At 47.3% G+C, this 21,698-nt stretch overlaps 1 protein-coding gene across 1 annotated transcript in view; it reads left to right on the top strand.

Annotated features, from left to right (window-relative positions):
* Positions 1-4,410: 4,410 nt before the first annotated feature.
* MYLK2 (myosin light chain kinase 2) overlaps positions 4,411-21,698 on the top strand; it is a 24,294-nt gene continuing 7,006 nt past the window's right edge. The window contains exons 1-9 of the mRNA XM_027868065.1: positions 4,411-4,471; positions 5,879-6,281; positions 6,817-7,208; positions 12,499-12,604; positions 15,358-15,451; positions 16,319-16,428; positions 17,852-17,993; positions 19,707-19,777; positions 20,145-20,273. Coding sequence (XP_027723866.1) covers positions 4,411-4,471; positions 5,879-6,281; positions 6,817-7,208; positions 12,499-12,604; positions 15,358-15,451; positions 16,319-16,428; positions 17,852-17,993; positions 19,707-19,777; positions 20,145-20,273 — 1,508 coding nt within the window. The remainder of the gene's footprint in view (positions 4,472-5,878; positions 6,282-6,816; positions 7,209-12,498; positions 12,605-15,357; positions 15,452-16,318; positions 16,429-17,851; positions 17,994-19,706; positions 19,778-20,144; positions 20,274-21,698) is intronic.

Genomic DNA, 21,698 nt, shown 5'->3' with positions numbered 1-21,698 from the left:
TCTGACTCTTTTTGCACTGCTTGCTCATGATCCTGGCCAATTACTTGAGTTATAGACTCTTGTTAAGGTAGGAATCTGTTCCCAATGTGGAGAATGTACTGTCCCAAGCTTCAGGGGTTTTGTGCAGCTGTGTTCAGAAATCCTTCTAGGGACTTGTAAATTTTTAGTTCTTCCAAGGTGGTATGATCAAGGGCGAGGTGTTTACTCCTTTCCTGGCCTGTGCTCTGGTCTATGAGCACTCTTTTCTGTCTTGGAACTGTGAGGAGGGTTTCCTCTCCACAGCCATTACAAACGGCACCACACCAGCGTTCCTCCTAGCCCCAGGACCGCCACCCAGAACTGTGACCTAGATCCAAGCACTGGCAAAGCAAGAGAATCCTGCACCAGCAGAGAGATCCCTGCAATCCTCCTCTTATCAGTCACTCAATTCCCCCTCTGTCCGTGGGCTGGAAGCTCAGGAGGCAGCCATTACCTTGAGGGCACGCTCCGGACTTGCGGCTGAGATCTAGCTCCTTCTCTCACCGCAGTCACAGACTTTTCCCACTGACCTTCTAAGTTGTCTTTGGCGTTTGTGGGTTGAGAAGTCTGGAAACCACCACAGCTGCCCCCGATTCAGTCCTCTGAGGCCTGCTCCAGGGTCGCTGCGACCTGCATGCCCACACCCAGCTGTGCTCCTCTCCCAGGCAGAGTGACATACCTTTCCAATCAACCATTCAGGCTGTCTTTGGCTGGAAATTTGTTTCACTCTGTCTTTTTGTGGGTTCTGCTGCTTTAGAATTTGTTTAGAGCCATTTTTTATAAGTATTTGGAGGGGTTTGGGGGAGAGCTTAAGCAAGTCACTGCTTTTACTCCGCCATCTTGACTCCGCCCCCCTGGTCCTCTATGTAATGCATTTTTAAAGCCTTAAAGCCCTGTATAAATGTCAGTTCTTATTATCCCAGATGGTCAGAAGACATACAAAGAGGGTTTGGAAGTGAATTATTTATTCTTCAGCTCTCCAGGGTTGCTAATTCTCCTTAACAGGTTGTCTTTCCAGTTCTCTTGTAGAAAGACAAGTCTATTTCCTCTTGTCCTATTTTCCCTGGAGATGGAAGAAATCCTGGAATCCTAGAATCCTCCCAGTCCTTACTCCCTCTCAACATTCAGTTCAGTCCAGTTCTAGCCAATGAACATTTATGAAGCATCTACCAAGTAGAAGCTACAAAGAAGAAAACCACTTGGATTCCAGCTCCATAGCAAGAGGTATGAGGGGTAAGTAGGCGGGGAGCAGATGTTTGGAGAGGGGAAGCATGGCCCCAGGGCAGGAGCTCAGAGCTAAGTGGTTTAGCTGCTAGAGAATCGGGTGAAATGAGAGCAGAAACATGGGTTGGAATCAGGCTGTGGATGCCAGTCAAGGAGGCTGTAGTTTATCCTATGGACAACAGGGAGCCTGTGAAGGCTTTTGAGCAGGAGAGTGACATGGGCACACCAGAGAATTAGTAAGATTATTTTGGTAGCAATGCGGATACAGTTTTAAGACAATAATAATTTTTTTTAAAAAATCTTATTTCCCCAAGTGACCAGGCAATTCTGTGAGGATACCTACTCTCAAGAGAGTAGTTTTGGGCACCTACTGTTTTGTAAGACACTCTCTTTTTTTTTTTTTTTTTTTTTGTTTTGGTTTTGCTTTGTTTTTTTTTTCTTTGTCCAGACGTTCAACATCATGGTAAGGAACTCCTCAGGCAGATACTTTCTTCACTGATACTGATAACTCATGATCTAAAGAGCTGGCTAGGTTAGTTATTGAGAGGTTAAGTGACTTATCTAGGGTCACACTGCCATCATATCAGAAGATTTGAGCTCAGGTCTTTCTGACTCCAAGGCTAGTGGTCCACTTACAATGCCACGTTGCTCCCTGCAAAGTACTCTGGAGAGTAAAAATGAGACAAGACATACTATCTATCTGCTAAGATAGGACATGTGTATACATAAAAAAAAATAAACTCACAATCTCTAATGGCCTGCAGGCTGTACCCCATGAGCAGTACAGAGAGGAAGGGATTTAGGAAGCAGTACAGACGGGAGAAAGAGCTCTGTAGACTGGGGTGGCTAGGGAAAGGCTTCTTAAACAAGGCAGTTTAAGGGGGCAGCTAGGTGACCAAGTGGATAGAGCACCGGCCCTGAAGTCAGAAGGACCTGAGTTCAAATTTGGCCTCAGACCAAACACTTGACACTTACTAGCTGTGTGACCCTGTGCAAGTCACTTAACCCCAATTGCCTAAAAAAACCACAAACAAGGCAGTTTAGGGTGTCCCAAAAGTCTAAGACTTGGATTTTGGGGTCGCCTTGTATTTGAAGGACAGGTTAGTAAGCAGTTAGTCATTCAATAAACATTTAAACATCTGCCATATGCAAGGCACTGTGTTAAGGGCTAGGAATACAAAGAAAGTCAAAAGATGGTACCTCCTTTCACAGATCTCACAATCTAATGGGGGAGGGGCAGGGGCTGGGCTATCACCTAGTTGTTCAGACTTTAAATTGATCTCTCCCTCTCTCCTCCATACGACACTGAGATAGGTTTGTCCCCTAAATAGCCCCTCAGGACTCTGGACTGAGGTGGGGGAGTGAACCGTGAGGCCAACCTGGGGCAACATTGTTCATGTCCTTGGTGTGGATGTGACTTAAGTACACCAAGCAGACATGGGAAGACCTGTGCCTCCACTGGGAAGGCCCTGAGTTCCCCGTGTCCTCAGGGCAATCCATCTAGGGTCACTGCCCAAAGTCACAGACTAACAGAATGATGGAGCTAGGAAGGAATTCAGGACACAGAACATAGAATGTCAGAGCTGGGAAGAATCTTAGGACATGGCAGAGCTAGAAGGGACCTTAACAGTAACAGCAAAACCTCCTGTTTTTATAGGAGTTTAAAACTTACAAGCATTCTCCTCACCACAATCCTTCAAGGTAGATTGTGCAAGGATTGTTGCCCCTGCTTTGTAGGAAACTATCCATTTATAAGGAAATTGAGGCTCAGGAAGCAAAGTGACTTGCCCAGGGTGGCACAACTGGTATGAATCAAAGCCAGGTTTCAAATTCAAGTCACCTGACTCCAAGTCTTGAGCTGGCAAGGATCATAGAGTGGAGGAAGAAGAACGTTAGAGCTGGAAGGGACCTTGGAACCTGTCTATTCTAATCCCCTCATGTTTCAGAGAATGAAGCAGGCCTCATGTCCTTAGTCTCACTGAGGGTCTTAATTTCCCTTCCAGCCCAGTTTGGGCCCCTTTCAACACCACCCCTCCCCTCATAAGTGTGGCTCTAGACCAGATATTATTAACCTTTTCTTTTGTATCATGGACCCTTTCGGCAGTCTGGTGACGCCTGACTCCTCAGAGTTACATTTTTAAATTCATAAAATATATTTTTTTGTATAGAATTTCAAAGGAAATTATATTGAAATGTGAAACTATATTGGAACCATATGGGAAATAGGAAATCATATTGAAATATGGCCATCAAAATTAAAAAAACAACAACCAAGTTCACAGCCCCCCCCGAAATGAGTCTGTGGGCCCCAAGGTGAAGAACCCCTGATCTAGAGGGATAGAAAGGGGTGATCCCCAGGCAAGACCCTGGTAGTCCAGCCATCCTCTTGGTACCGTGCAGAACCCAAGGAAAAAGGAAAAGCTTGGGTTTATCAGGAGCAGATATCTATCTAGGTCCAGGGGTGCAGAGGCCTGGGTGATTGGGCAGTGACTGCTTCCTCCCTGTCTCCTCTCTCATCTGCTTCTGTTTGTTTCCCTGCCCCGGCTCCCCCAAGCCTGAGCCCCTGCTGGCCGTCAGGGTGGCCGGGGGAAGAATGGCGTGTCCTCTGAATCTGGGCCAAGAGGAACAGGTGGCCCGAAAGTTGAAGCTTGTTGGGCTCATAGCTGCATGGCCCCCGTGTAAGGGATCCTTCTCGTCCTGAACCTCCTCCTCCTCCTCCTCCTCCTTTACTGCCTCCCCAGCTCCGTGCACTCGTTATAGAGCAGCACCAGCTTCGGCAGCCACACGTCTCTGCCCTGGCCCGGGCCTGGCCACCAGGTAACCTTCCCACCCCCTCCACTCACCCCGTCCCCTAGTCCCTTACCACTCAACACCTTCTAGATCTGAGGGCCATTCATATTCAGTCTGTACAAGCCAGAGTCAGGACTGGATTCCCTATGCCCCCTGGCATGCCCCAGAGCTGCCTCTAAATGCCTTTTCTCCCACCCCTCAGTTCTCCGGATTTCCCACCCCTGCCAGGACCCATCTTGGTCAGGAACTCCCCTAGCTTACCTCCTGTTTCCTTCTGCCCTTTCATTCCCTGGGACTGAAACCTCCCTTCCCCTCCTCTCTCTGCAGGCAATAGTCCGACACACTAGAGGCAGACAAGCAGAAGGACCAGCCTCGCTGATGGCAACCATAGGCAAAGGAACAGCAGAGCCAGGAGCCCCGAGCCCAGAAGCAGGTCCAGGTGCTGGGATTGCGGGTGGTAGCTGGCAGGTGGTAGGTAGGGGGAATAGCCTGCGCTAGGAGAACTTGAAACCCTGAGGTGGGAGGCTGAAGTGAAGCCCCCTGCCCTCCCTGCTACCCTCTGGGCTGGAATCCTTCTCTTTGTGAGGCTGTGCCCTAAGCTGCTGTGTTTCCTGCCATCCTCTGCTTATAGTCCCTAGCTCAGAGCACAGGACAGTAAGGGATGCCCTCTGGAGCCTTGTGTGGGAGAGAAGAGACTCTTGTCTTCCTCGTTAGAAAGGAAGCTCCTTGAGGTCAGGGGCTGTGTTTTTGCCTTTCTTTGCATCTCCTGCTCTTAGCATAGGCCCTGGAGTATAGTAAGCGCTCAATAAATTCTTGTTGACTGATTGATGCCAAGCCCAAGCTCCTCGTTTTATAGACTAGGAAACGGAGGCCCAAACATAGGAAATGACTTTCTCCTTCAGTAGCAGAATTGGTATTTTAAACCAGCTCCTTGGGCTCCAAATCCGGGGCTTTTTCCACTACTCCATAGGTCTCCTCAAGAGAAATAGGAAGTACCGAGCAGGCAGGAAGTTAGAGTCTGGGCACTGGGCAAACCCTTGGCATATTCCCACTCCCTTTCTGGAAAAGATGCACAGCCGCCCTGTGCAGAGGGTCCAGTTCTGGGCATTCCTGGAAAGGGGCAAGCAGGATACAGGGGTGGGTCTCACTGTCAGCCAGCCAGGGGAAGTGGACATGAGCATTTCAGATACAGAGGTGGAAGCTGTGGGCACTATCTAGCTGTCCTGAAAGGGCCTGGCACATGGGCCAGGAATCTAGACGCTAACAATGAGATTTTGGGGAAAGAGTGCTGTACTTGGAGTCAAGAGAGATGTGCGTTCAGATCCCAGTCCCGGTGGTAGGTGATCATGGGCAAGTCCGTACCTCTTTTTTTTTTTTTTTTTTTGGTTAGAGAATGGGGTTAAGTGACTTGTCTAGGGTCACACAGCTAGTAAGTGTCAAGCGTCTGAGGCCGGATTTGAACTCAGGTCCTCCTGACTCCAGGGCTGGTGCTCTATCGGCTGTGCCACCTAGCTGCGCCCAAGTCCCTTCCTCTTTCTGGGCTTCAGTTTTCTCTTTTGCAAAATGATAGGACTGCATTAGATGATGCTTAAGGTTCCTTTCACCTTTAAGATCCTATGATTCTCTCTGAACCTTAGCCCACCTTTGTAAAAATGGTAGAGGGGAAGGGTTGGGGAGGGCTATAATCCTTGCCCTATCTGTTGCTCAAGCTATAGAAATATAAGTGGTTGTTACTGTTATTGGGGGGATGGATTAAAAAGACCGGGCAGGGCCAGGGAGCTACAGCACATTGTCTGAGGTGGAGCTCAGGGGACCACCCAATTTAATATCACCTTCTCACTTGCAGACAATGCCCCCAAAGGCAAGGCTGATGAGGCTTCTCTTGTCCAGGAGAAAGGAGCTGTGCCTCCAGGCCAGCCCCTGCCTGGCAGCCCAGGCCCCCCCAAGGAGAAAGCTGCTACTGCTGGTGGGGTGGCCCACCCAGATGGAGGGGCAGGAGAGGCACCCCTGGCATCGGAGGCGAGTGCCGGCCCACCGGCTGCCCTGCCCCAGCAGTCCCTACCGATGGAATCGTCAGGGAAGAAACCAGAGGCTGGCACCAAGGGGTCTGAGACTGGGCAGGACAACAAGGGTGGCCAAGGAGCAGGAGAACGGACCAAGGAAGAAAAGAAGCCAGCAGGCAAAGCAGACCCTAAGAGGGCCCCTCCACCCTTCCTGCACAGCCCCAGCTGCCCTGCCACTATCCAGAGGTAAGTGCTCTCCTTTCTTAGCACCCACAGGGCTTTTCACCTGAGCTATGAGACCTTGGAGCCAATGACAGTGAAAGGCAGTAAGACCTGGGTTCTCATCTTAGCTCTGTTTCCAACTTGCGTGATCTTAAACAAGTCATTTTCCCTCCCTAGCTTTCATCTCTGCAAAATGAGGAAGGGTTGCCCTAACTATCCCTCTAAGATTCCTTTCAGCTCTAAAAAGACATTTATAAGTCTAGCATCTTGTAAATTTATTCCCCTTGTCTCCCTCTCTGGGGTGCCGGTCTTCGTCCTCCCTATTCTGAGGAACGACTCATCAGGTCTCCTGACACCATGCATGACTTTTCCTGGATACCTATTCCCTTTGTCCCCTCCCCTGAGGCCTAGAATTTGACCTGGTGATGGAGTTGTCTCTCTGGTAACCTTCCCTGTGAGCACAGACCCTACATGGGTCTCTGAGTTGGCTGGGGAATGAGGAGCCTTTACCAATGAAAGGCTCAGTGGATCTAAAATCTACCCTTTCCCTCTCTTCTAGCTCTGAGAAACCGATGGAGAAGAGCCTGTGGGAAGCAGAGAAAGCTCTCAGTGGAAAGGAGAGTTCTCAGATCTCAGGAACCATCCCTGGACAAGCCAGCTCCACCCCCGGTGCTGCTAGCAAGGTTGCAGAGGGAGGGAAGAAGTTGGTAGATCCTCAGGCAGGGAGCCAGAAGGAGAAGCCTTTGGAGAAGGCTCAGGGCCCAGAAGGAGAGAGATCCCAGGCCCAGCCCAGCCCAGCTAGTCCTCCCAAAGCCCAGCCGGACAGCAGCTCGGCTAAAGAAGGGGACGACCCTGAAGGGATCGTGTTCCAGGCTGTTCCCTTGGAAAAAGAGGCGACAGAGAAGACTGCTTGTCCTAGTGCCAACAAAGAGGATAACTTTGAGATTCTGGGTAGGTTTAGCAATGAGGTGGGGTTCAGCATGGGGGTAGCCTATGTCTAGGGCTTAAGGACCATGGTCCCCAAACTCTGGTGTTCTTTCCCCCAACTCAATGAGGTCTGTAGCCTGCAGAAGAACCAAAGGGACCAGGATCTTGTGCCAACCAGATCCAAGGCCCAGCCTGAATGGCCCCCGGGGCAGTAATATTAGACTCAGAAAAGACACTGCCAACCCTACTCTCCCCCCACCCCCCCAGCCTGGGGACAAGTTGGGGCCTGACCTTTGCTCACTCAGCTCAGGCTCCCAGACAGGATTCCCTTTCTGGCCAAGGAGAGGGCTCGAGGCAGGGGCACCGAGCCCTGACATCGAGCAGATGTCACTGGATAGGGCCGGAAAATCAGGCAACCTCATGCATTGGGGCAGAAGTCTGAGTTCAGCTCTGGTTTCATCCCCAGCATCCCGTCTGTCCTCCCACCCCCACTCCATGCCTATACTTCTCTTACCCTAGTGAGGCAGAAGCCTGAGTAGTATGTAAGATGCTTTGAGATCCTTCCTAGACCAGAGGAATATTTTTTTTTTAAAGGAAGGAAGCAGGCTTGCTAACAAGAACAATAATAATTACACGTCATGTTTCTGTAGTGTTTCAAGTTTTACAAAGTACTTTTTTTTTTTTTTTTTTGCTTTTTGGTGAGGCAATCGGGGTTAAGTGATCTGCCCAGGGTCACACAGCTAGTAAGTGTCAAGTATCTGAAGTCGGATTTGAACTCAGGTCCTCCTGACTCCAAGGCTGGAGCTCTATCCACTGTGCCACCTAGCTGCCCCCTGCAAAGTACTTTCTTCACATAAAATGAGGACAATAATCCTTTCTCAACCCATCTCACAGGGGTGTTGTGAATAATGATGATGATGATGATGATAGCTAATATTTATGTCGAGCTTACAATGTGCCATGCACTGTGCTATGTGCTTTACAAATATTATCTCATTGGATCCTTACAACAATCTTGGAGGCAAATGCTATTATTTTCCCCATTTTACAGACACGGAAACTGGGGTTAAGTGACTTTCCCAGAGTCACACAGCTAGGAATGTGTGAGGCTGGATTTGAACTCTCCTGACTCCAGGCCCAACGCTCTGTTCACTGTGCCATTTGGCTGCCTCATTTCTGAGAATCAAAAAAAATAATGATTTATAAATTCAATCAGTCACTAAGTATTTATTAAGCATCTACAATGTGTCAGGCACTGTTCTAATTATGTGATCTGAGTTGCTTGGTGCAGATGTGAATGACTATGATCCTTAGGTTCTAGATCCAGCTGTGAAGAATTGTGATAAAGACCATAGGCAGCTGGAAAGGATGCCTGAGGTCATCTACTCTGATCCTCCCATTTCACAGATATAGAAACTGAAGACTAGGGAGTTAAATGACTTGCCCAAGGCCATATACATAGTGGATAGCAGAGTAAGAATTTGAACCCAGATTCTCTGATTCCAAATCCATTGCCCTTTTTCAATATACTCAGCTCCCAGATGTGAGGGAGTTTCATTGTTGGGTTCTAGATACAGAGGTGAGGGGGTTGGACTTCTAAGAATTGTTAGGTTCTAGACTCAAATGTGCAGGGTTAAATTCTAGCTATAGATGAGAAAATTTGGGATTGTTTGATTCTAGATAATTAATGAGAAGAATTGAGATTGTTAGGTTCTAGATATGGATGAAAGGAGTTGGAATTGTTTGGTTCTAGACACAACTGGAGGGGTTAAATTCTAGAGATTGATAAGAAGAAGTAGGATGGTTATGTTCCAGATACAGATAAGAGGGGTTGGGATAATTAGGTTCTAGACACAACTGTGAGGGGTAAAATTCTAAATATTGATGAGAGGAATTGAGATGGTTGGGTTCCAGATACAGATGAGGGAGATTAGGATTGTTGGGTTCTAGATATAGTGGAAAGAAATTAAAAAGGTTAGTTTCCAGATACAGATGAGGGGGGTTGGGATTGTTGGGTTCTAGATATAGCAGAAAGAAATTAAAAGGGTTAGTTTCCAGATAACAGGTCAGGGGGGTTGGGATTGTTGGATTCTAGATTTAGATGGGAGGTGCCAGACCATTCTGCTGGACTGAGAGGTTGGGAGTGGCAGTCTCTGGAGATGGAGATGAAGGGCTGGGCTTGTTGATCTCTGAATGTGCATGACTGAGATTCTTAGTTTCTAGATACAGATATGAGGGGCTGTGAGAAAGCTGCTGAAGTGAAGAATTCATTACTTATGAAGTTAGAAGGACTACAGGTGAAACACCCAGCTCACTACACGTCCTTACTTTAACTGATGCAGACATAAGTAGACCTCGGTCCCTGCCTTCAGGGAGGTCACAACATAGTCTGGGCTGGGGAGAGTACCATCTCAGGTGGATCAGGGTACATAAATGCTGATCTCCAGGGCACAGAAAGAGGGACTCCAGGAGCTCAGTGAAGGGAGGAGTTCCACACAGTCTTGGGCTGCATTGCTCCAGGCAGGTTTGATGGGCATTCTTGAAGGCCTGGGGACTCCAGAGGGGCTATAATGGGAGCAGCGGTGCCTGACTGAGGAAGTCAGACTAAATTATTTCTAATGGCCTTTCTGGTTCTGTTGTGGCACCTCCTAAGATCACATTCAGCTTTAACACTGTTATGAAAGAGGCAGCTGCATAGGCATCCTGGATAGAGGAATGGTTTGGGAGTTAGAAAGACTTGAGTTGAGTCCTGCCTGTGACACATACCAGCTGTGTGACCATGGGTATGTTACTTAACCTCTAAATGTTCTCAGGCAACTCCATAAGACCATAAGTTAGAGAGGAGTTGCTGTTCATCAGTGGAAAGAATTTTCACCCCAGGAGCTCCCTACACATGGAATCGCTGGTATGGAGCACAAAAATTCTGTTGAGGCCCCTCTCAGATCTAGAGTCTGTGACTATCCAGAGGCAATAGAGAACCATAGAATGTTCTTGAGCAGAGGAGGAACAAAGTGAACCTGAAGGGAAATAAGCATTTATATAGAGCCTACTGTGTGCCAGGTGATTTACAAATATTATCTCATTAGCTCCTCACTACAGCACTTCAGGTAGGTTCTATTATTATCCCTATTTTCCTATTAGGGAAACTGAGGTAGACAGAGGCTAAATGACTTGCCCAGGGTCATACAGCTAGAAAGTGTAGGTATCTGAAGCCAGATTTGAACTTGTCTTCCTAACTTCAGGCCCGGTGCTCTATCTTCTGCGCCACCTAGCGGCCTCCTAGGGGCAATTAAGGCTTTGCCAAGTTTGGGGCTGAGATGATGAATATTACTTGTCTTTAATTCCCTATGGGAGGGGTATGGCTGGAACCGACTCTGTTAGGGCCCTAGGAGGAGGTGAGGTAGGGTGAAGAGAATCTGTGGGGTCAGGGAGATGGTGGAGAGTCAGTAACAGCCTGCCACGCTGGACCCAAAGTCCTCCCTGAGCCACGCCGCTGCTCTCTAGCAAAGAGACTGGGCTCCCCCTTGCAGAGGTCTGAAGGAAGCCTTCTGAGAGGGCTGCCTCCCATAGAAAGTGCCACTGCTCCCCGGGATCCAACCCTGAGCAAAGACTGCTTATTCCTGGTCTTTGGCACTAGGTGGCAACCTCTGTCTATGGCAAACGTGGCTTCTCAGACTCTTTCTGGGGATTTCTTCCCCTTCTCTACCTCTCCAAAATAATAATAATAATAATAATTAATATTTATATAGCACTTACTATGTGCCAGGCACTGTGCTAAGCACAATTATTTTCTCGTTTGATCCTCAAAACCCTAGGTTTTATTAATATCCTCATTTTAAAGATGAGGAAACTGAGGCAGGCAGAGGTTAAGTGACTTGTCAGGGTCTCATAGCTAAGAAATGTCTGAGGCTGGATTTGAACTCAGGTCATAACAGCTAACTTGTATATAGCTCTTTAAACTTTACAACGCCCAATGCTGGGAGGTAGATGCTATTATTGTCCCCATATCACCAATGAGGAAATTGAGGCTGAAAAAGGTTATGAATGACTTGTCCAAGGTCACACAGCTAGAAATATCTGATGCAGGATTTGAACTAAGATCTTTATGGTATAGTCAGACACGATCTGCCATGTTGCTGCCTCTCTCTCTCTCCTCATAACCAGTATGTTTCAGCCCCTGCGTCCATAAATAAGGCCATCAGGGAAGAATGTCTCGAGGAGGGGATAGGTTCTCTGGTCCCAACAGACCTCTGCTTTGATTACTTGATGACGTAGTAGTGGGGCTGGGAGGTACTCGGGGGTGTCTGTAAGGCTTTTAGGGTCTTGGACTATAACGAAACATAGAATGACAGAGCTCGTTCAACTCCCTCATTTTACAGAGAAAGAAACTGTCCCTGGAGAGGTCAAGTCACATAATCTCAGGAAGTCCGAGTAGTAATCACACAGGTTGTAGGGCTAGGATTCAAAAGTTCAAGTACTAAATTCTATGATCCTATGATCCCAGGTTCTCTGATTCTCAACCCACTTCCCTGTGGCTCACACAATTAGTCCAAGCCAGGACTCAAATTCAGTTCTTCTGACTCCTGAACTAGCACTCCTTCCATGTAATGCCTCCCTCCCACATTATCAGCCATTAATGCTTGCTCCCAGAGTTTTAGCAGGGATTAACTAAAGTCGGCTGAGCCTAAATACAGGACTGGGGATCCACCTGAGTTCCTAGGGGGATGGATGGGTCAGTTGTGGTGATGTTTTTCTTTTTTAACATGTGTTTTTTAAAACTTTGAGTTCCAAATTTTCTCCCTTCCTCCCTTCCCACCCACCCTCATTGAAAAGGCAAGCATCTTGATACAGGTTATGTATGTGCAGTCATGCAAAACACTCCATAGTAGTCCTGTTGTAAAAAACTAAGTATATTTCTCTTCATCCTATCCTAACCCCTCCCTACCCCGTTTATTCTATTCTCTCTTTTGACCCTGTCCCTCCTCAGAAGTGTTTGCTTTTGATTATCCCCTCCCCCAATCTGCCCTCCTCTCTATCAACCCCCTGTTCTCTTGTCCCCTTCCCCCCTTATTTTTCTGACGGGTAAGATAGATTTCCATACCCAGTTGTGGAGGTGTTTTTCTAAGGGAGTATGGTCCAGCTCCTTTCCCAGAGCTGATTCAGATTCTGTCTGCTTAGTCCAGTCTATGTTCTGCATGCAACAATCTCTTAATCAGTGACCAAGCATTGATTAAGTGCCTACTGTGTGCCATGCAGCGGAGAATGACAAAGGCCAACCCCTGCCTTAATGAATGTGTATTTTATTTGTTCTCAGATGACTGCCCCCCTCCTCCGGCTCCCTTCCCCCACCGTATTGTGGAGCTAAGGACTGCAAATGTGAGCAGCGAATTCACCATCAACTCCCAGCATCAACTAGGAGGGTAAGAAGCCAGACTGATGCATGGGTGGAGAGCCTATGCCAGCCTGGTTTGGGTGCAAAGGGAGGGTAGGCGGGAGGGCAGGTAATTCAATTCCTTGAGATTTATTAAGCACCTATCCCAGGTGTTGGGGATGAAGGCAGGGCCCTCCTCTGGTTGGTGAGGAGGGTGAGGAGGAGACAGAGAGAGGAAATAGACACTGGAGATCCTTTCCTGCCCACCTTTAGCATAGATGGACCTACGAGGGTCCAACTTGCCTGGCAATATGCCTTGTAAGTAGAAGGCATTCGATAAATGCTGGTTGAATTCAATTCAATTGGACTGGATTGAATTGAATTCAACCAAAATTGATTTCAACCCACCATTTATTAAGTACCTCCTATGTGGGAGGCACTTTGCCAGGCATTGGTGATATAAAGACAAAAAGGAAGCAGTTCTTGCCCTCAAGGAGATTATATTCAACTGTGGAGGTCCAACATGTACACAGAGAAGTATTATACCAGGTAATTTGAAAAGGGAGAGAGTATTAGTGCCTAGGGGGGAAGGTAGGGGAAATTTCAGGGATCCCCACATCTGTCCTGCTTTACTGGAGGCAGAGAAAGGTGAATTTGGGGGAAGCGGGTGCTGTCCCCTTAGCAGGGTAGCAGTGGAATATTTTCAGAGGGAGTGGAAAAGAGTGCTGGAAAAAGCTGGGTTCAAATTCTGCAACACTTACTGGCTGTGGGACCCTGAGCAAGTCATTTAATCTCTTTAAGTCTCAGCTTCCTCCTCTGCAAAATGGGACAATAACAGTGCTTCCCTCCCAAGAGTTGTGAAACTCAAATTAGGGAATATTTATAAAATGTTTTGTAGACTTTAAAGCTGGAGTATGCTGGAACCAACTCCAGCTGGCTCAAGAGAGTCAATTGTTAAATTTTCAATGTGAGCATTTATACCTCTGAAAAACCCACAAGTCATTTATTGTTTTATCGATTTGTTGTTTTGTTGTTCATCTAGACCAGAGGTTCCCAAACTTATTTGGCCTACTGCCTTCTTTTAAAAAAAAATTTACTCAGCACCCCCATGGAAATTTTCTTTAACCCTTTAACATTTTTTTTTGAAATTTGCATCATTATAATATATGTATATATATTAAAATGACATATCTTAAATTTAATAATTTATTATAAATTTGTGGGTTTTTTCCTGCATTGAAACTTTGATGATGCAATATTGCATCATGTAACTGTATAGTACTGTATCGTAAACAAGTCACACGCACATATTCCTGCTGATGCATGTTGGACTTCCTGCCAATGTGTGACATGCTTGTCTGCCAACACTTGCTTGTTAAGACCTGTTGGTGGACTTGACCACTGATCAGTTATAACTTTCATTTTATGTGTTTATTTGGAAAATAACATAATCACTACAAATTTAACTCTATTACACAACAGATGAAACATACGAATGATTTTTCAAAATTTTCTTCTCTTCTTATGATTTCACCATCCCCTTGTTTTTATTCAATGCCCCCCAGTTGCACCCAAGACAACTACTGCCCCCCACCATTGTCCTCCTAAGGGGTGGTATTCCCCACTTTGGGAAACTTTGGCTAGACTTAAGAAAGTGATAGAGAAAAATAATGAATATTAAACCTAAATGTGTGCTTTGTATATGCATTTTTTTTCAGGAGCTGGTTATTAAACACCCACCAGCATACCCCTGATTAAAGCAAACAGATTAACGTTAGCTATTATTATGCCTGACCTTGGACAGCCCTGACTTAGCTCATACTGCCTCTCACTGCCTGGGTCACAGGATATGGGGGTGACCCAGCTTAGAAGGTGGGGTGTGTTTGTGTAACATTTTATTGTTCTTTTGTACATGCGCGGGAGTGCTTGTGCGCACGTGTGCACACACACACACACACACACACATACACCGCGCATACAAAACCAGTGATCCTTCCTGGTTCTCCCTTCCCTGTAGGCTTTGATCTTTTGGACCTCCCCTGGGGGAAGATTGGAGCTCCTAAGAGAGGCCTGAAGGGTTCTTTAGTTATTCCTCAAATCTACTTGAGGGCCATCTCCAGTCGTCCTGATGGATATCTGGCCACTGGACCCAGATGACTCCAGAGCAGAAAGTGAGGCTGGTGACTTTGCACAGCCCTCCCTCACTTAAATCACCACCCTGATGTCATGGTCCTCTTCCAGAACAAAGGACAAACAACAATAATCTATTTAATTTATTTGTTTTATTGTTGGATTCTCATGGCAGTCCCATTTGGTCATTACAATTTTATAGATGAGGAAAGGGGCAGCTAGGTGGTACAGTGGTTAAAGTGCCAGGCCTGGAGTCAAGAAGGCTCATCTTCCTGAGTTCAAATCTGGCCTCAGACACTTACTAGCTGTGTGACCATAGGCACGTCACTTCACCTTGTTTGCCTCAGTTTCCTCATCTGTAAAATGAGCTGGGAGAAGGAAATGGCAAACCACCCCAGTGTCTTTGCCAAGAAAACCCCAGATGGGTTCATGAAGAGTCAGACAGGACTGAAATGACTGAACAACAGATGAGGAAAATGAGGCTCATTGAGAAGAAGGACCTTGTTGGAGGTCACACAGAAGCAGGGCTAGAAACTAGTTCAGTTATCTTCCTCCCCAGGGAGTGGGTGGGGTCAGTGATCAATCTGGGTTGAGGCCAAGCCATTGCTGGGCATATTGTACCTTGTTCCCTTGGCCAATGGCCCTCTGACCCTCAACTCCTCCTTTCTCTAGGGGGAAATTTGGGGAAGTTTGCACATGTACAGAGAAAGCCACAGGCCTCAAATTGGCTGCGAAGATCATCAAGAAGCAAAGCCCGAAAGACAAGGTGGGGTCTTCCGGGGCAGCAGGTGGATGTTGTCTGTCTTCTCATCCTTTGGGAATGAATAGGGCACTGGCAAGCTGGGTGACTCCAGGAGGAAGCTGGCTCTTCAGGCATCCTGTCTTTCCCAGCTCCCTCCATCTATCACACGTGTCCCTTCTAGAATCTCTCTCCCTTGTAAAAGGCTATAGGAAGAGAGCTCTGGAGGGAATGCCTGAACTGCAGATCCTTCCACTTTCTCCCTACCTAGGGCTTCCTCTTCTTGATAAGACTCTAGACTTTCTCTTGGTCCAAAGAGGGCAGTTTGAGGTCCATCTCTCTCCCCCTCATCCCTGCCCCAGAAAGATACCTAGCCCCTATAATTCCAGCATCCAGCACAGGATTGCAAGCAGTGAGACATTTGTTTAAGGCTTGGTGGTCATGAAGGTGATGGCAAACATGATGATAATGGTGGTAATGATGTTGGTGGTGAGGCTGCTACAAAGTTAATGGTGGTAGATATAGTGACTAGTGATGATAATGATAATGGTCATGATGATGGTGGTAATGATAGTGGTGATGGTGATGGTGGTGGTGATGGTAGATCTAGTGACTGGTGGTGATAATGATAATGGTGGTGGTGATGATGGTGATGGTGGTGGGAATGACGATGATGGTGGTGGGGGTGGGGGGGTGATGGTGGTGGTGATGCTGTTGCAATATTAATGATTCTGGTGAATATGGGGGACTATAATGGAAGGTGTGGTTGTGGTGATGGAGGTGATAATGATAATGGCAAATACAGTAAATGGTAAAACAAAAGGGGGCTAGTGATGATATTGTTGGTGGTGATAGTGATGCTGTCAATGTTCTCTGACTGTTTCTGGAACCCAGGAGATGGCACTGTTGGAAATTGAGGTGATGAACCAGTTGAACCACCAAAATCTGATCCAGCTCTATGCAGCCATCGAGACCTCACATGAGATCATCCTCTTCATGGAATTGTGAGTGAACAATTAGGGGGAGGACAGGCATTTTCCAAGAAGATGGAGGAGCTCATTCTGTACCTGAGCCTTCAATCTGACCTCCACTTCCTAAACCTCATTCTAAGTGGCCTTCCCTGAAGAACTGCAGGTCCCCACCCCTAGATCCACATCTCCCCCAGTGCCAAACACACATCTAGACAGTGTGGGGTAGTGGGAAGTGTTCTGTATTTGGCTCAGAAGATCTGGGTTCAAGTTCTGACTTTACCATGTCAACAAATACATATTCAGGAAACATCTATTAGACACCTACCATGTGTAGAACTGTGTGCTTTGTGCTGGGGAAGTTACAAAATTTAGATGAGACAGGGTACCTGCCCTCATGGAGCTCATATTCTAGTGGGGGTGAGAGGTAGGGGAAAAGATACAGACATGGTTGCTATCACATACAATATTTCATTATATATATAGTGAGCAGTACAAATAAAATGCCATGGGAGATAGAGGAGGATCAGGGAATGCTTCCTGGAGGAGTAGGACCTTCAAGAGTGGGTGGGATTCCAACTAGCAAAAGAAAAAGATTGGGGGAACATTCAAAGCACAGAAAATATTGTCTGAGCAAAGGCATTGTCAGTACGAGGTGTCTTGGGAGAGGTCCAGCTTGGATTGAGTATTGAGTATAAGGCTAGAAAGGTAAATAAAGTGTTGCCAGATAATTTTGGGTTTTGAAGGCCAGGAAAGGGACTCTAACTTTTACTCGGCTGGTAATAAGGAGTCACTAGAGTTTTTGAGTAGGAGCATGACAAGATGGATTAATACACAGGGAAGATTTTTTCAGGCAACAGGATAAAGGATAGATTGAAGGGGGAAAAGTGTGGAAATAGAAGAATCCAGGCAGATAGTAATGAAGGCCCATATAAGGGGAATGGCAGGAGGTATAGAGAGGATGAATGAGGTATGAGAGAGAATTCAGACACAAAACTGACAGGTTAATTGGATGGGAGGGCTGAAGGAGGAAGAAGAGTCAAAGGTTGAATCAAGGTTTGGCTAGAAAGGAGGGCATTGCTAGATTGGGGCCCCGAGAGAAGTTCAGCTTGGGTAGAGGCCGTAGATCCACCAACTTTTGTATGGAGGGTACGGAGAATATGAACCTGAGGCTAGAAAGATGGGGCACTGCTAGATTGTAGAGGGCTTGGATGTTACGCAGAAGTATTTGAACTTTCTCTGGCTATGTGATCCTAGACAAGTCATGGTCTTGTCCTGAGCCTCAGTTTCCCTATCTGTAAAATGGGACTGATAATCCTCATGGTATTAACCTTCACAAAGCTGTGTGGGGAAATTGATATAAAAATTTCAGCTCTGATGATGTTTATTGTTGGATGGGGCTAGGTGGGAAGAGAGGGTGGCTGGAGGCTGGGGTCATGGTGGTGTCTTATACACCCAGCGTGGAGGGTGGAGAGCTGTTCGAGAGGATTGTGGATGAGGACTACCAGCTGACCGAGGTGGATACCATGGTGTTCGTCAGGCAAATCTGTGATGGGATCCTTTTTATGCACAAAATGAGAGTCCTTCACCTAGACCTCAAGGTACCTGGGTTGCCAGAGCCAGCCTGAGCTTGGGTCAGTGGACTGAGGAGGAGGGTGAGGGGCATGGGAAGGTGGTAATGAATAGGCCAGGAATAGTCAGCCTTTGAGTGTCCTATGGGCCCTGCTTGGGTGGAACACTGTCTTGAGTTTGCAGAACTTACATGGGAAGAGAACCCCTGCTTTCTGGGGCTCTTCCAGCCTTACTTTAGGCCTTTCTAAAATAGAGATGATAATACTTGCATTCTCTGCTTCACAGGCAGAATGAGGAAAGTCGTTTGTAAACATTAAGGTCTACAGAATTTTGAAGTCTGAATAATTATTATTACAGCCTAGCGTGGGAGACAAGACGGACTGATTCATAGTTAGAGGGGCACTGGGAAGATCACATACCCACTGTCCTGGGCCGGCGCCAGAATCTTGCACCGTTAGAATTCTATTCTAACCATTCATTAATACCCAAGTTGATCAAAATGTTTGCTGGGAACAGATTTTGATTTGGGGAAATAGGGAGAGAAGTCCAAGCCCAGGATACTGTCTGAGCAGGACAGACTGGCCTAGGTGGGGGGCCTTGAGAAGCCAACGGCTGCAGGGGGATTCTGGGCACCTGTGAAAGGGCGCCACAGGGAGACGGGGCCTGCAGTGGAGACAAACTGCCCCAACATCACTCTTTCTATTGGCTTGCCATCACCAAAGACCAGGCCTGGGTGTGAGTCATACAGAGGTGATGGGGAGGGATGCCTTGCCCCTCCTCCCCAGAGGGACATTCAGACAATGGCAAGATTCAGAATGCTGGGAGAGACATTAGAACAGAATGGCAGAAGTATGTGTGTTTGGGGGGCAGTTCTTAGAAAATAGAATGTTAGAACACAGAATATTAGATCATAGAATATGAAGGGTCCTTAGAACATAGAATGTCAGGGTGGGGGAGGTGGTCCTTAGAAAATAGAATATCAAAACTTGGGGGTGGTATTTAACAGAATATTAGAACATAGAATGTCAGATCCTTAGAAAACAGAACGTCAGAACAGGCTGGGGGAGGTCTAGTAGAATGTTAGAACACAGAATGTTAGTACATAGGTTGGCAGAGCTGGGAGGGACCTCAGATATAGAATGGCAGAGGGTGAGAGGTCCTTAGAAAATAGAAAGTCAGAACTGGGATGGGGGAGGGCTAACAGAATGTTAAAACACAGAATGTTAGATGATAGAATGTTAAAACATAGACTGGCAGGGCTGGGAGGGACCTTAGAACATATAATGTCAGGGTGGTGGAGAAGGTCCTTAGAAGATAGAATGTCAGAACTGGGGGAGGGGTCTTACAGAATGTCAGAACACAGAATGTTAGAAGATAGAATGGCAGAGCTGGGGGCCTTAACAGAAATATTAGAACATAGGCTAGAAGAAACAGTAAAGTCCATCCACCTCATTTTAGAGATAGGAAAATAGGCCCAAAGTAGGGAGCAGGGTGATATAGTAAGTGTCAGGGCCAGTACTAAAAGCTCATGTCATGAGGCCTTGAAGAAAAGAGACAATTTGAAGAGCTGGCAAAGGGGAGTGGGGAGGGCCTTTCCCCAGGGAGTACCTTGAGATTATTTGGGGACCGGGGTGGCAGGTGGTGCTGGGGTAATCAGGATAGGCATCCTGGCCAGGGCAGAAATAGGAGCCCCTGGGTCTGAGGGGCTGTGTGGGTGTGGGGGCCTTGTCCTGTCTCTGCAGCCGGAGAACATATTATGTGTCAGCACCACGGGACACATGGTGAAGATCATCGACTTTGGCCTGGCACGGAGGTACCCCTCCCCTCCTCCCTCCCCCGTCCTGTCCTCCTGGCCCCCTCTCCCCGATTAGTGGGTGGGGTAGGGAAGAACCACTTTTCCCCAGCCCTGTGACCTCCTGCTCCAGTGGGGAGGGGAGGACAGCCCAGCGGAAGGGGAGTGTCCCAGTCTGCGGTCTGCAGTCTTCCCAGGGGTTTGGCTGGGAGTTTGAGAACACCAGCATGCCCTGTGCTTGAGCCCTGGGCTTCCTGGCTGTGTGCCTGGAAGTGGAAGGGGCAGGGGGAAGGGGAAAGCAAAAAGATAACAACCTTTTTGGGAGCCAGCACCCACCCACTGGCACCTGAACCTGAACCTGTGCTCCCCTTTCCCCTTCTCCCTCCAGGTACAATCCAAAAGAGAAGCTTAAAGTCAACTTTGGGACCCCTGAGTTCCTGTCCCCAGAGGTGGTGAATTATGACCAAATATCTGATAAAACAGACATGTGGAGTATGGGCGTGATCACCTACATGCTGTGAGCCAGGCTTCTGGGCCTTTCTCTGAAGCCCAGGGAAAAGGGGAAGGGGATTAGCCTTGCTGAGGGTGAAAAGGAGAGGATATAGACCTCATAGCCTGGCCAGTTGTGTCCAGGGTGCTGGACTTAGAGCCAGCAGATAAGGGATTGCATCCCACTTTTGCTTCTTAACACCTGTGTGTGTCCTGGACCACTCTGGGCCTGATTTCCCATCTGTGAAATGAGGGATTTGGGCTAGATGAGCCCCAAGGACTTTTCCAGCTCTCTCTAAATTCTGGGAAGAGGTATAGATAGGGGAAAGAGCACTGGAGTTGGAGTCAGAAGGCCCCGGTCTCTGTCATAGCTTTGCCACTAATCTGGGTGACTTTGGACAAGTCTCTTCATCTCTGGGAGCCAAGGTTCTCCAAGTGCATAATGTAGATAATAATAGCTCACCAGAGAGGTGTGATAGATAGAAAACTGGCCTTGGATCCAAGGAGAGCTGGGTTTGAGTCTCACCTCTGACGCCTGCTGCCTGTTTGACCCCGGGCCAAGTCACCTAACCTCTCAGTGCACTAAGGTAACTGTCTAAGGCTGAGGTCTCAGCCTTGAAGTCTCGGCATTCCCTGCTGGGACTCCCCTATACCCAGAACATCACCGATCTGAACCAAAACCAGACAGACCTCTGTTCTCATTAATCATAATTGCCATTTCTATAGCAAGATGGATCACTAAATACTTTAGGCTTGCTTCACCGGATTGTTACAGGGATAAAAGGACTTTGTAAACCTTAAAATGCCATAGAAATGTGAGTTTGGTTAAGGTCATTTTATTTGCTAGCCTTCTTGAGGCTAGTAAAGGAGAGAGAGGGAAAGGATATGGAAAAAAAAATGAGATTATCAAGAGAGGAAATCACTTCCCTAAGATCCAGAGATGAATTATCAGAGCCTTTGAAAGGAAAGAAGTTAGAGCCCAGTGTTCTAGTCTCAGATGCTAGAGGTTCTCTGAGACTTGAGAAAGGGAACAGGGGGGTGTGAACTTCCAGGGAGGCCTCCGGGGCTGGAGGAGGACTGAGCCTTCCCACCACAGGGTGCTTCCTGCTGTCTGTCCGCAGAGGATCAGATGTTTTCTGAGCGGGCTGAGACCAGCAGTCCCTCTTCAGGGGTCAGAGTTGCTGGGACATTGGAAAGAGACCTCCCGGTGCAAGGGAGCTCCCAGCTCTGCTACTGACTTGCTGGTTGATTTGGGGCAAGTCTGTCTTCTTTTGTGGGCCTTAGATTTATTTCCCATCTCTAAAATGGGGATGATAACACTTCCCTTCCAGCAACAGAATGAAATAACAGATGTGACGGTGCTTTGAAAAGTCTCCAAGTGTCACATGGCAATAAGTTAGTATTTATATGGTACTTTAAGGTTTGTTGTTGTTTGATTTAGTTGTGTCTGACT

The sequence above is a fragment of the Vombatus ursinus genome, unplaced genomic scaffold (genome assembly GCF_900497805.2).
Source record: "Vombatus ursinus unplaced genomic scaffold, bare-nosed wombat genome assembly UNPS02014786.1, whole genome shotgun sequence".
NCBI classification, from domain to species: domain Eukaryota; kingdom Metazoa; phylum Chordata; class Mammalia; order Diprotodontia; family Vombatidae; genus Vombatus; species Vombatus ursinus.
The sequence above is the reverse complement of the archived record's forward strand: the minus strand, read 5'-3'. Positions and strand labels throughout refer to the sequence as shown.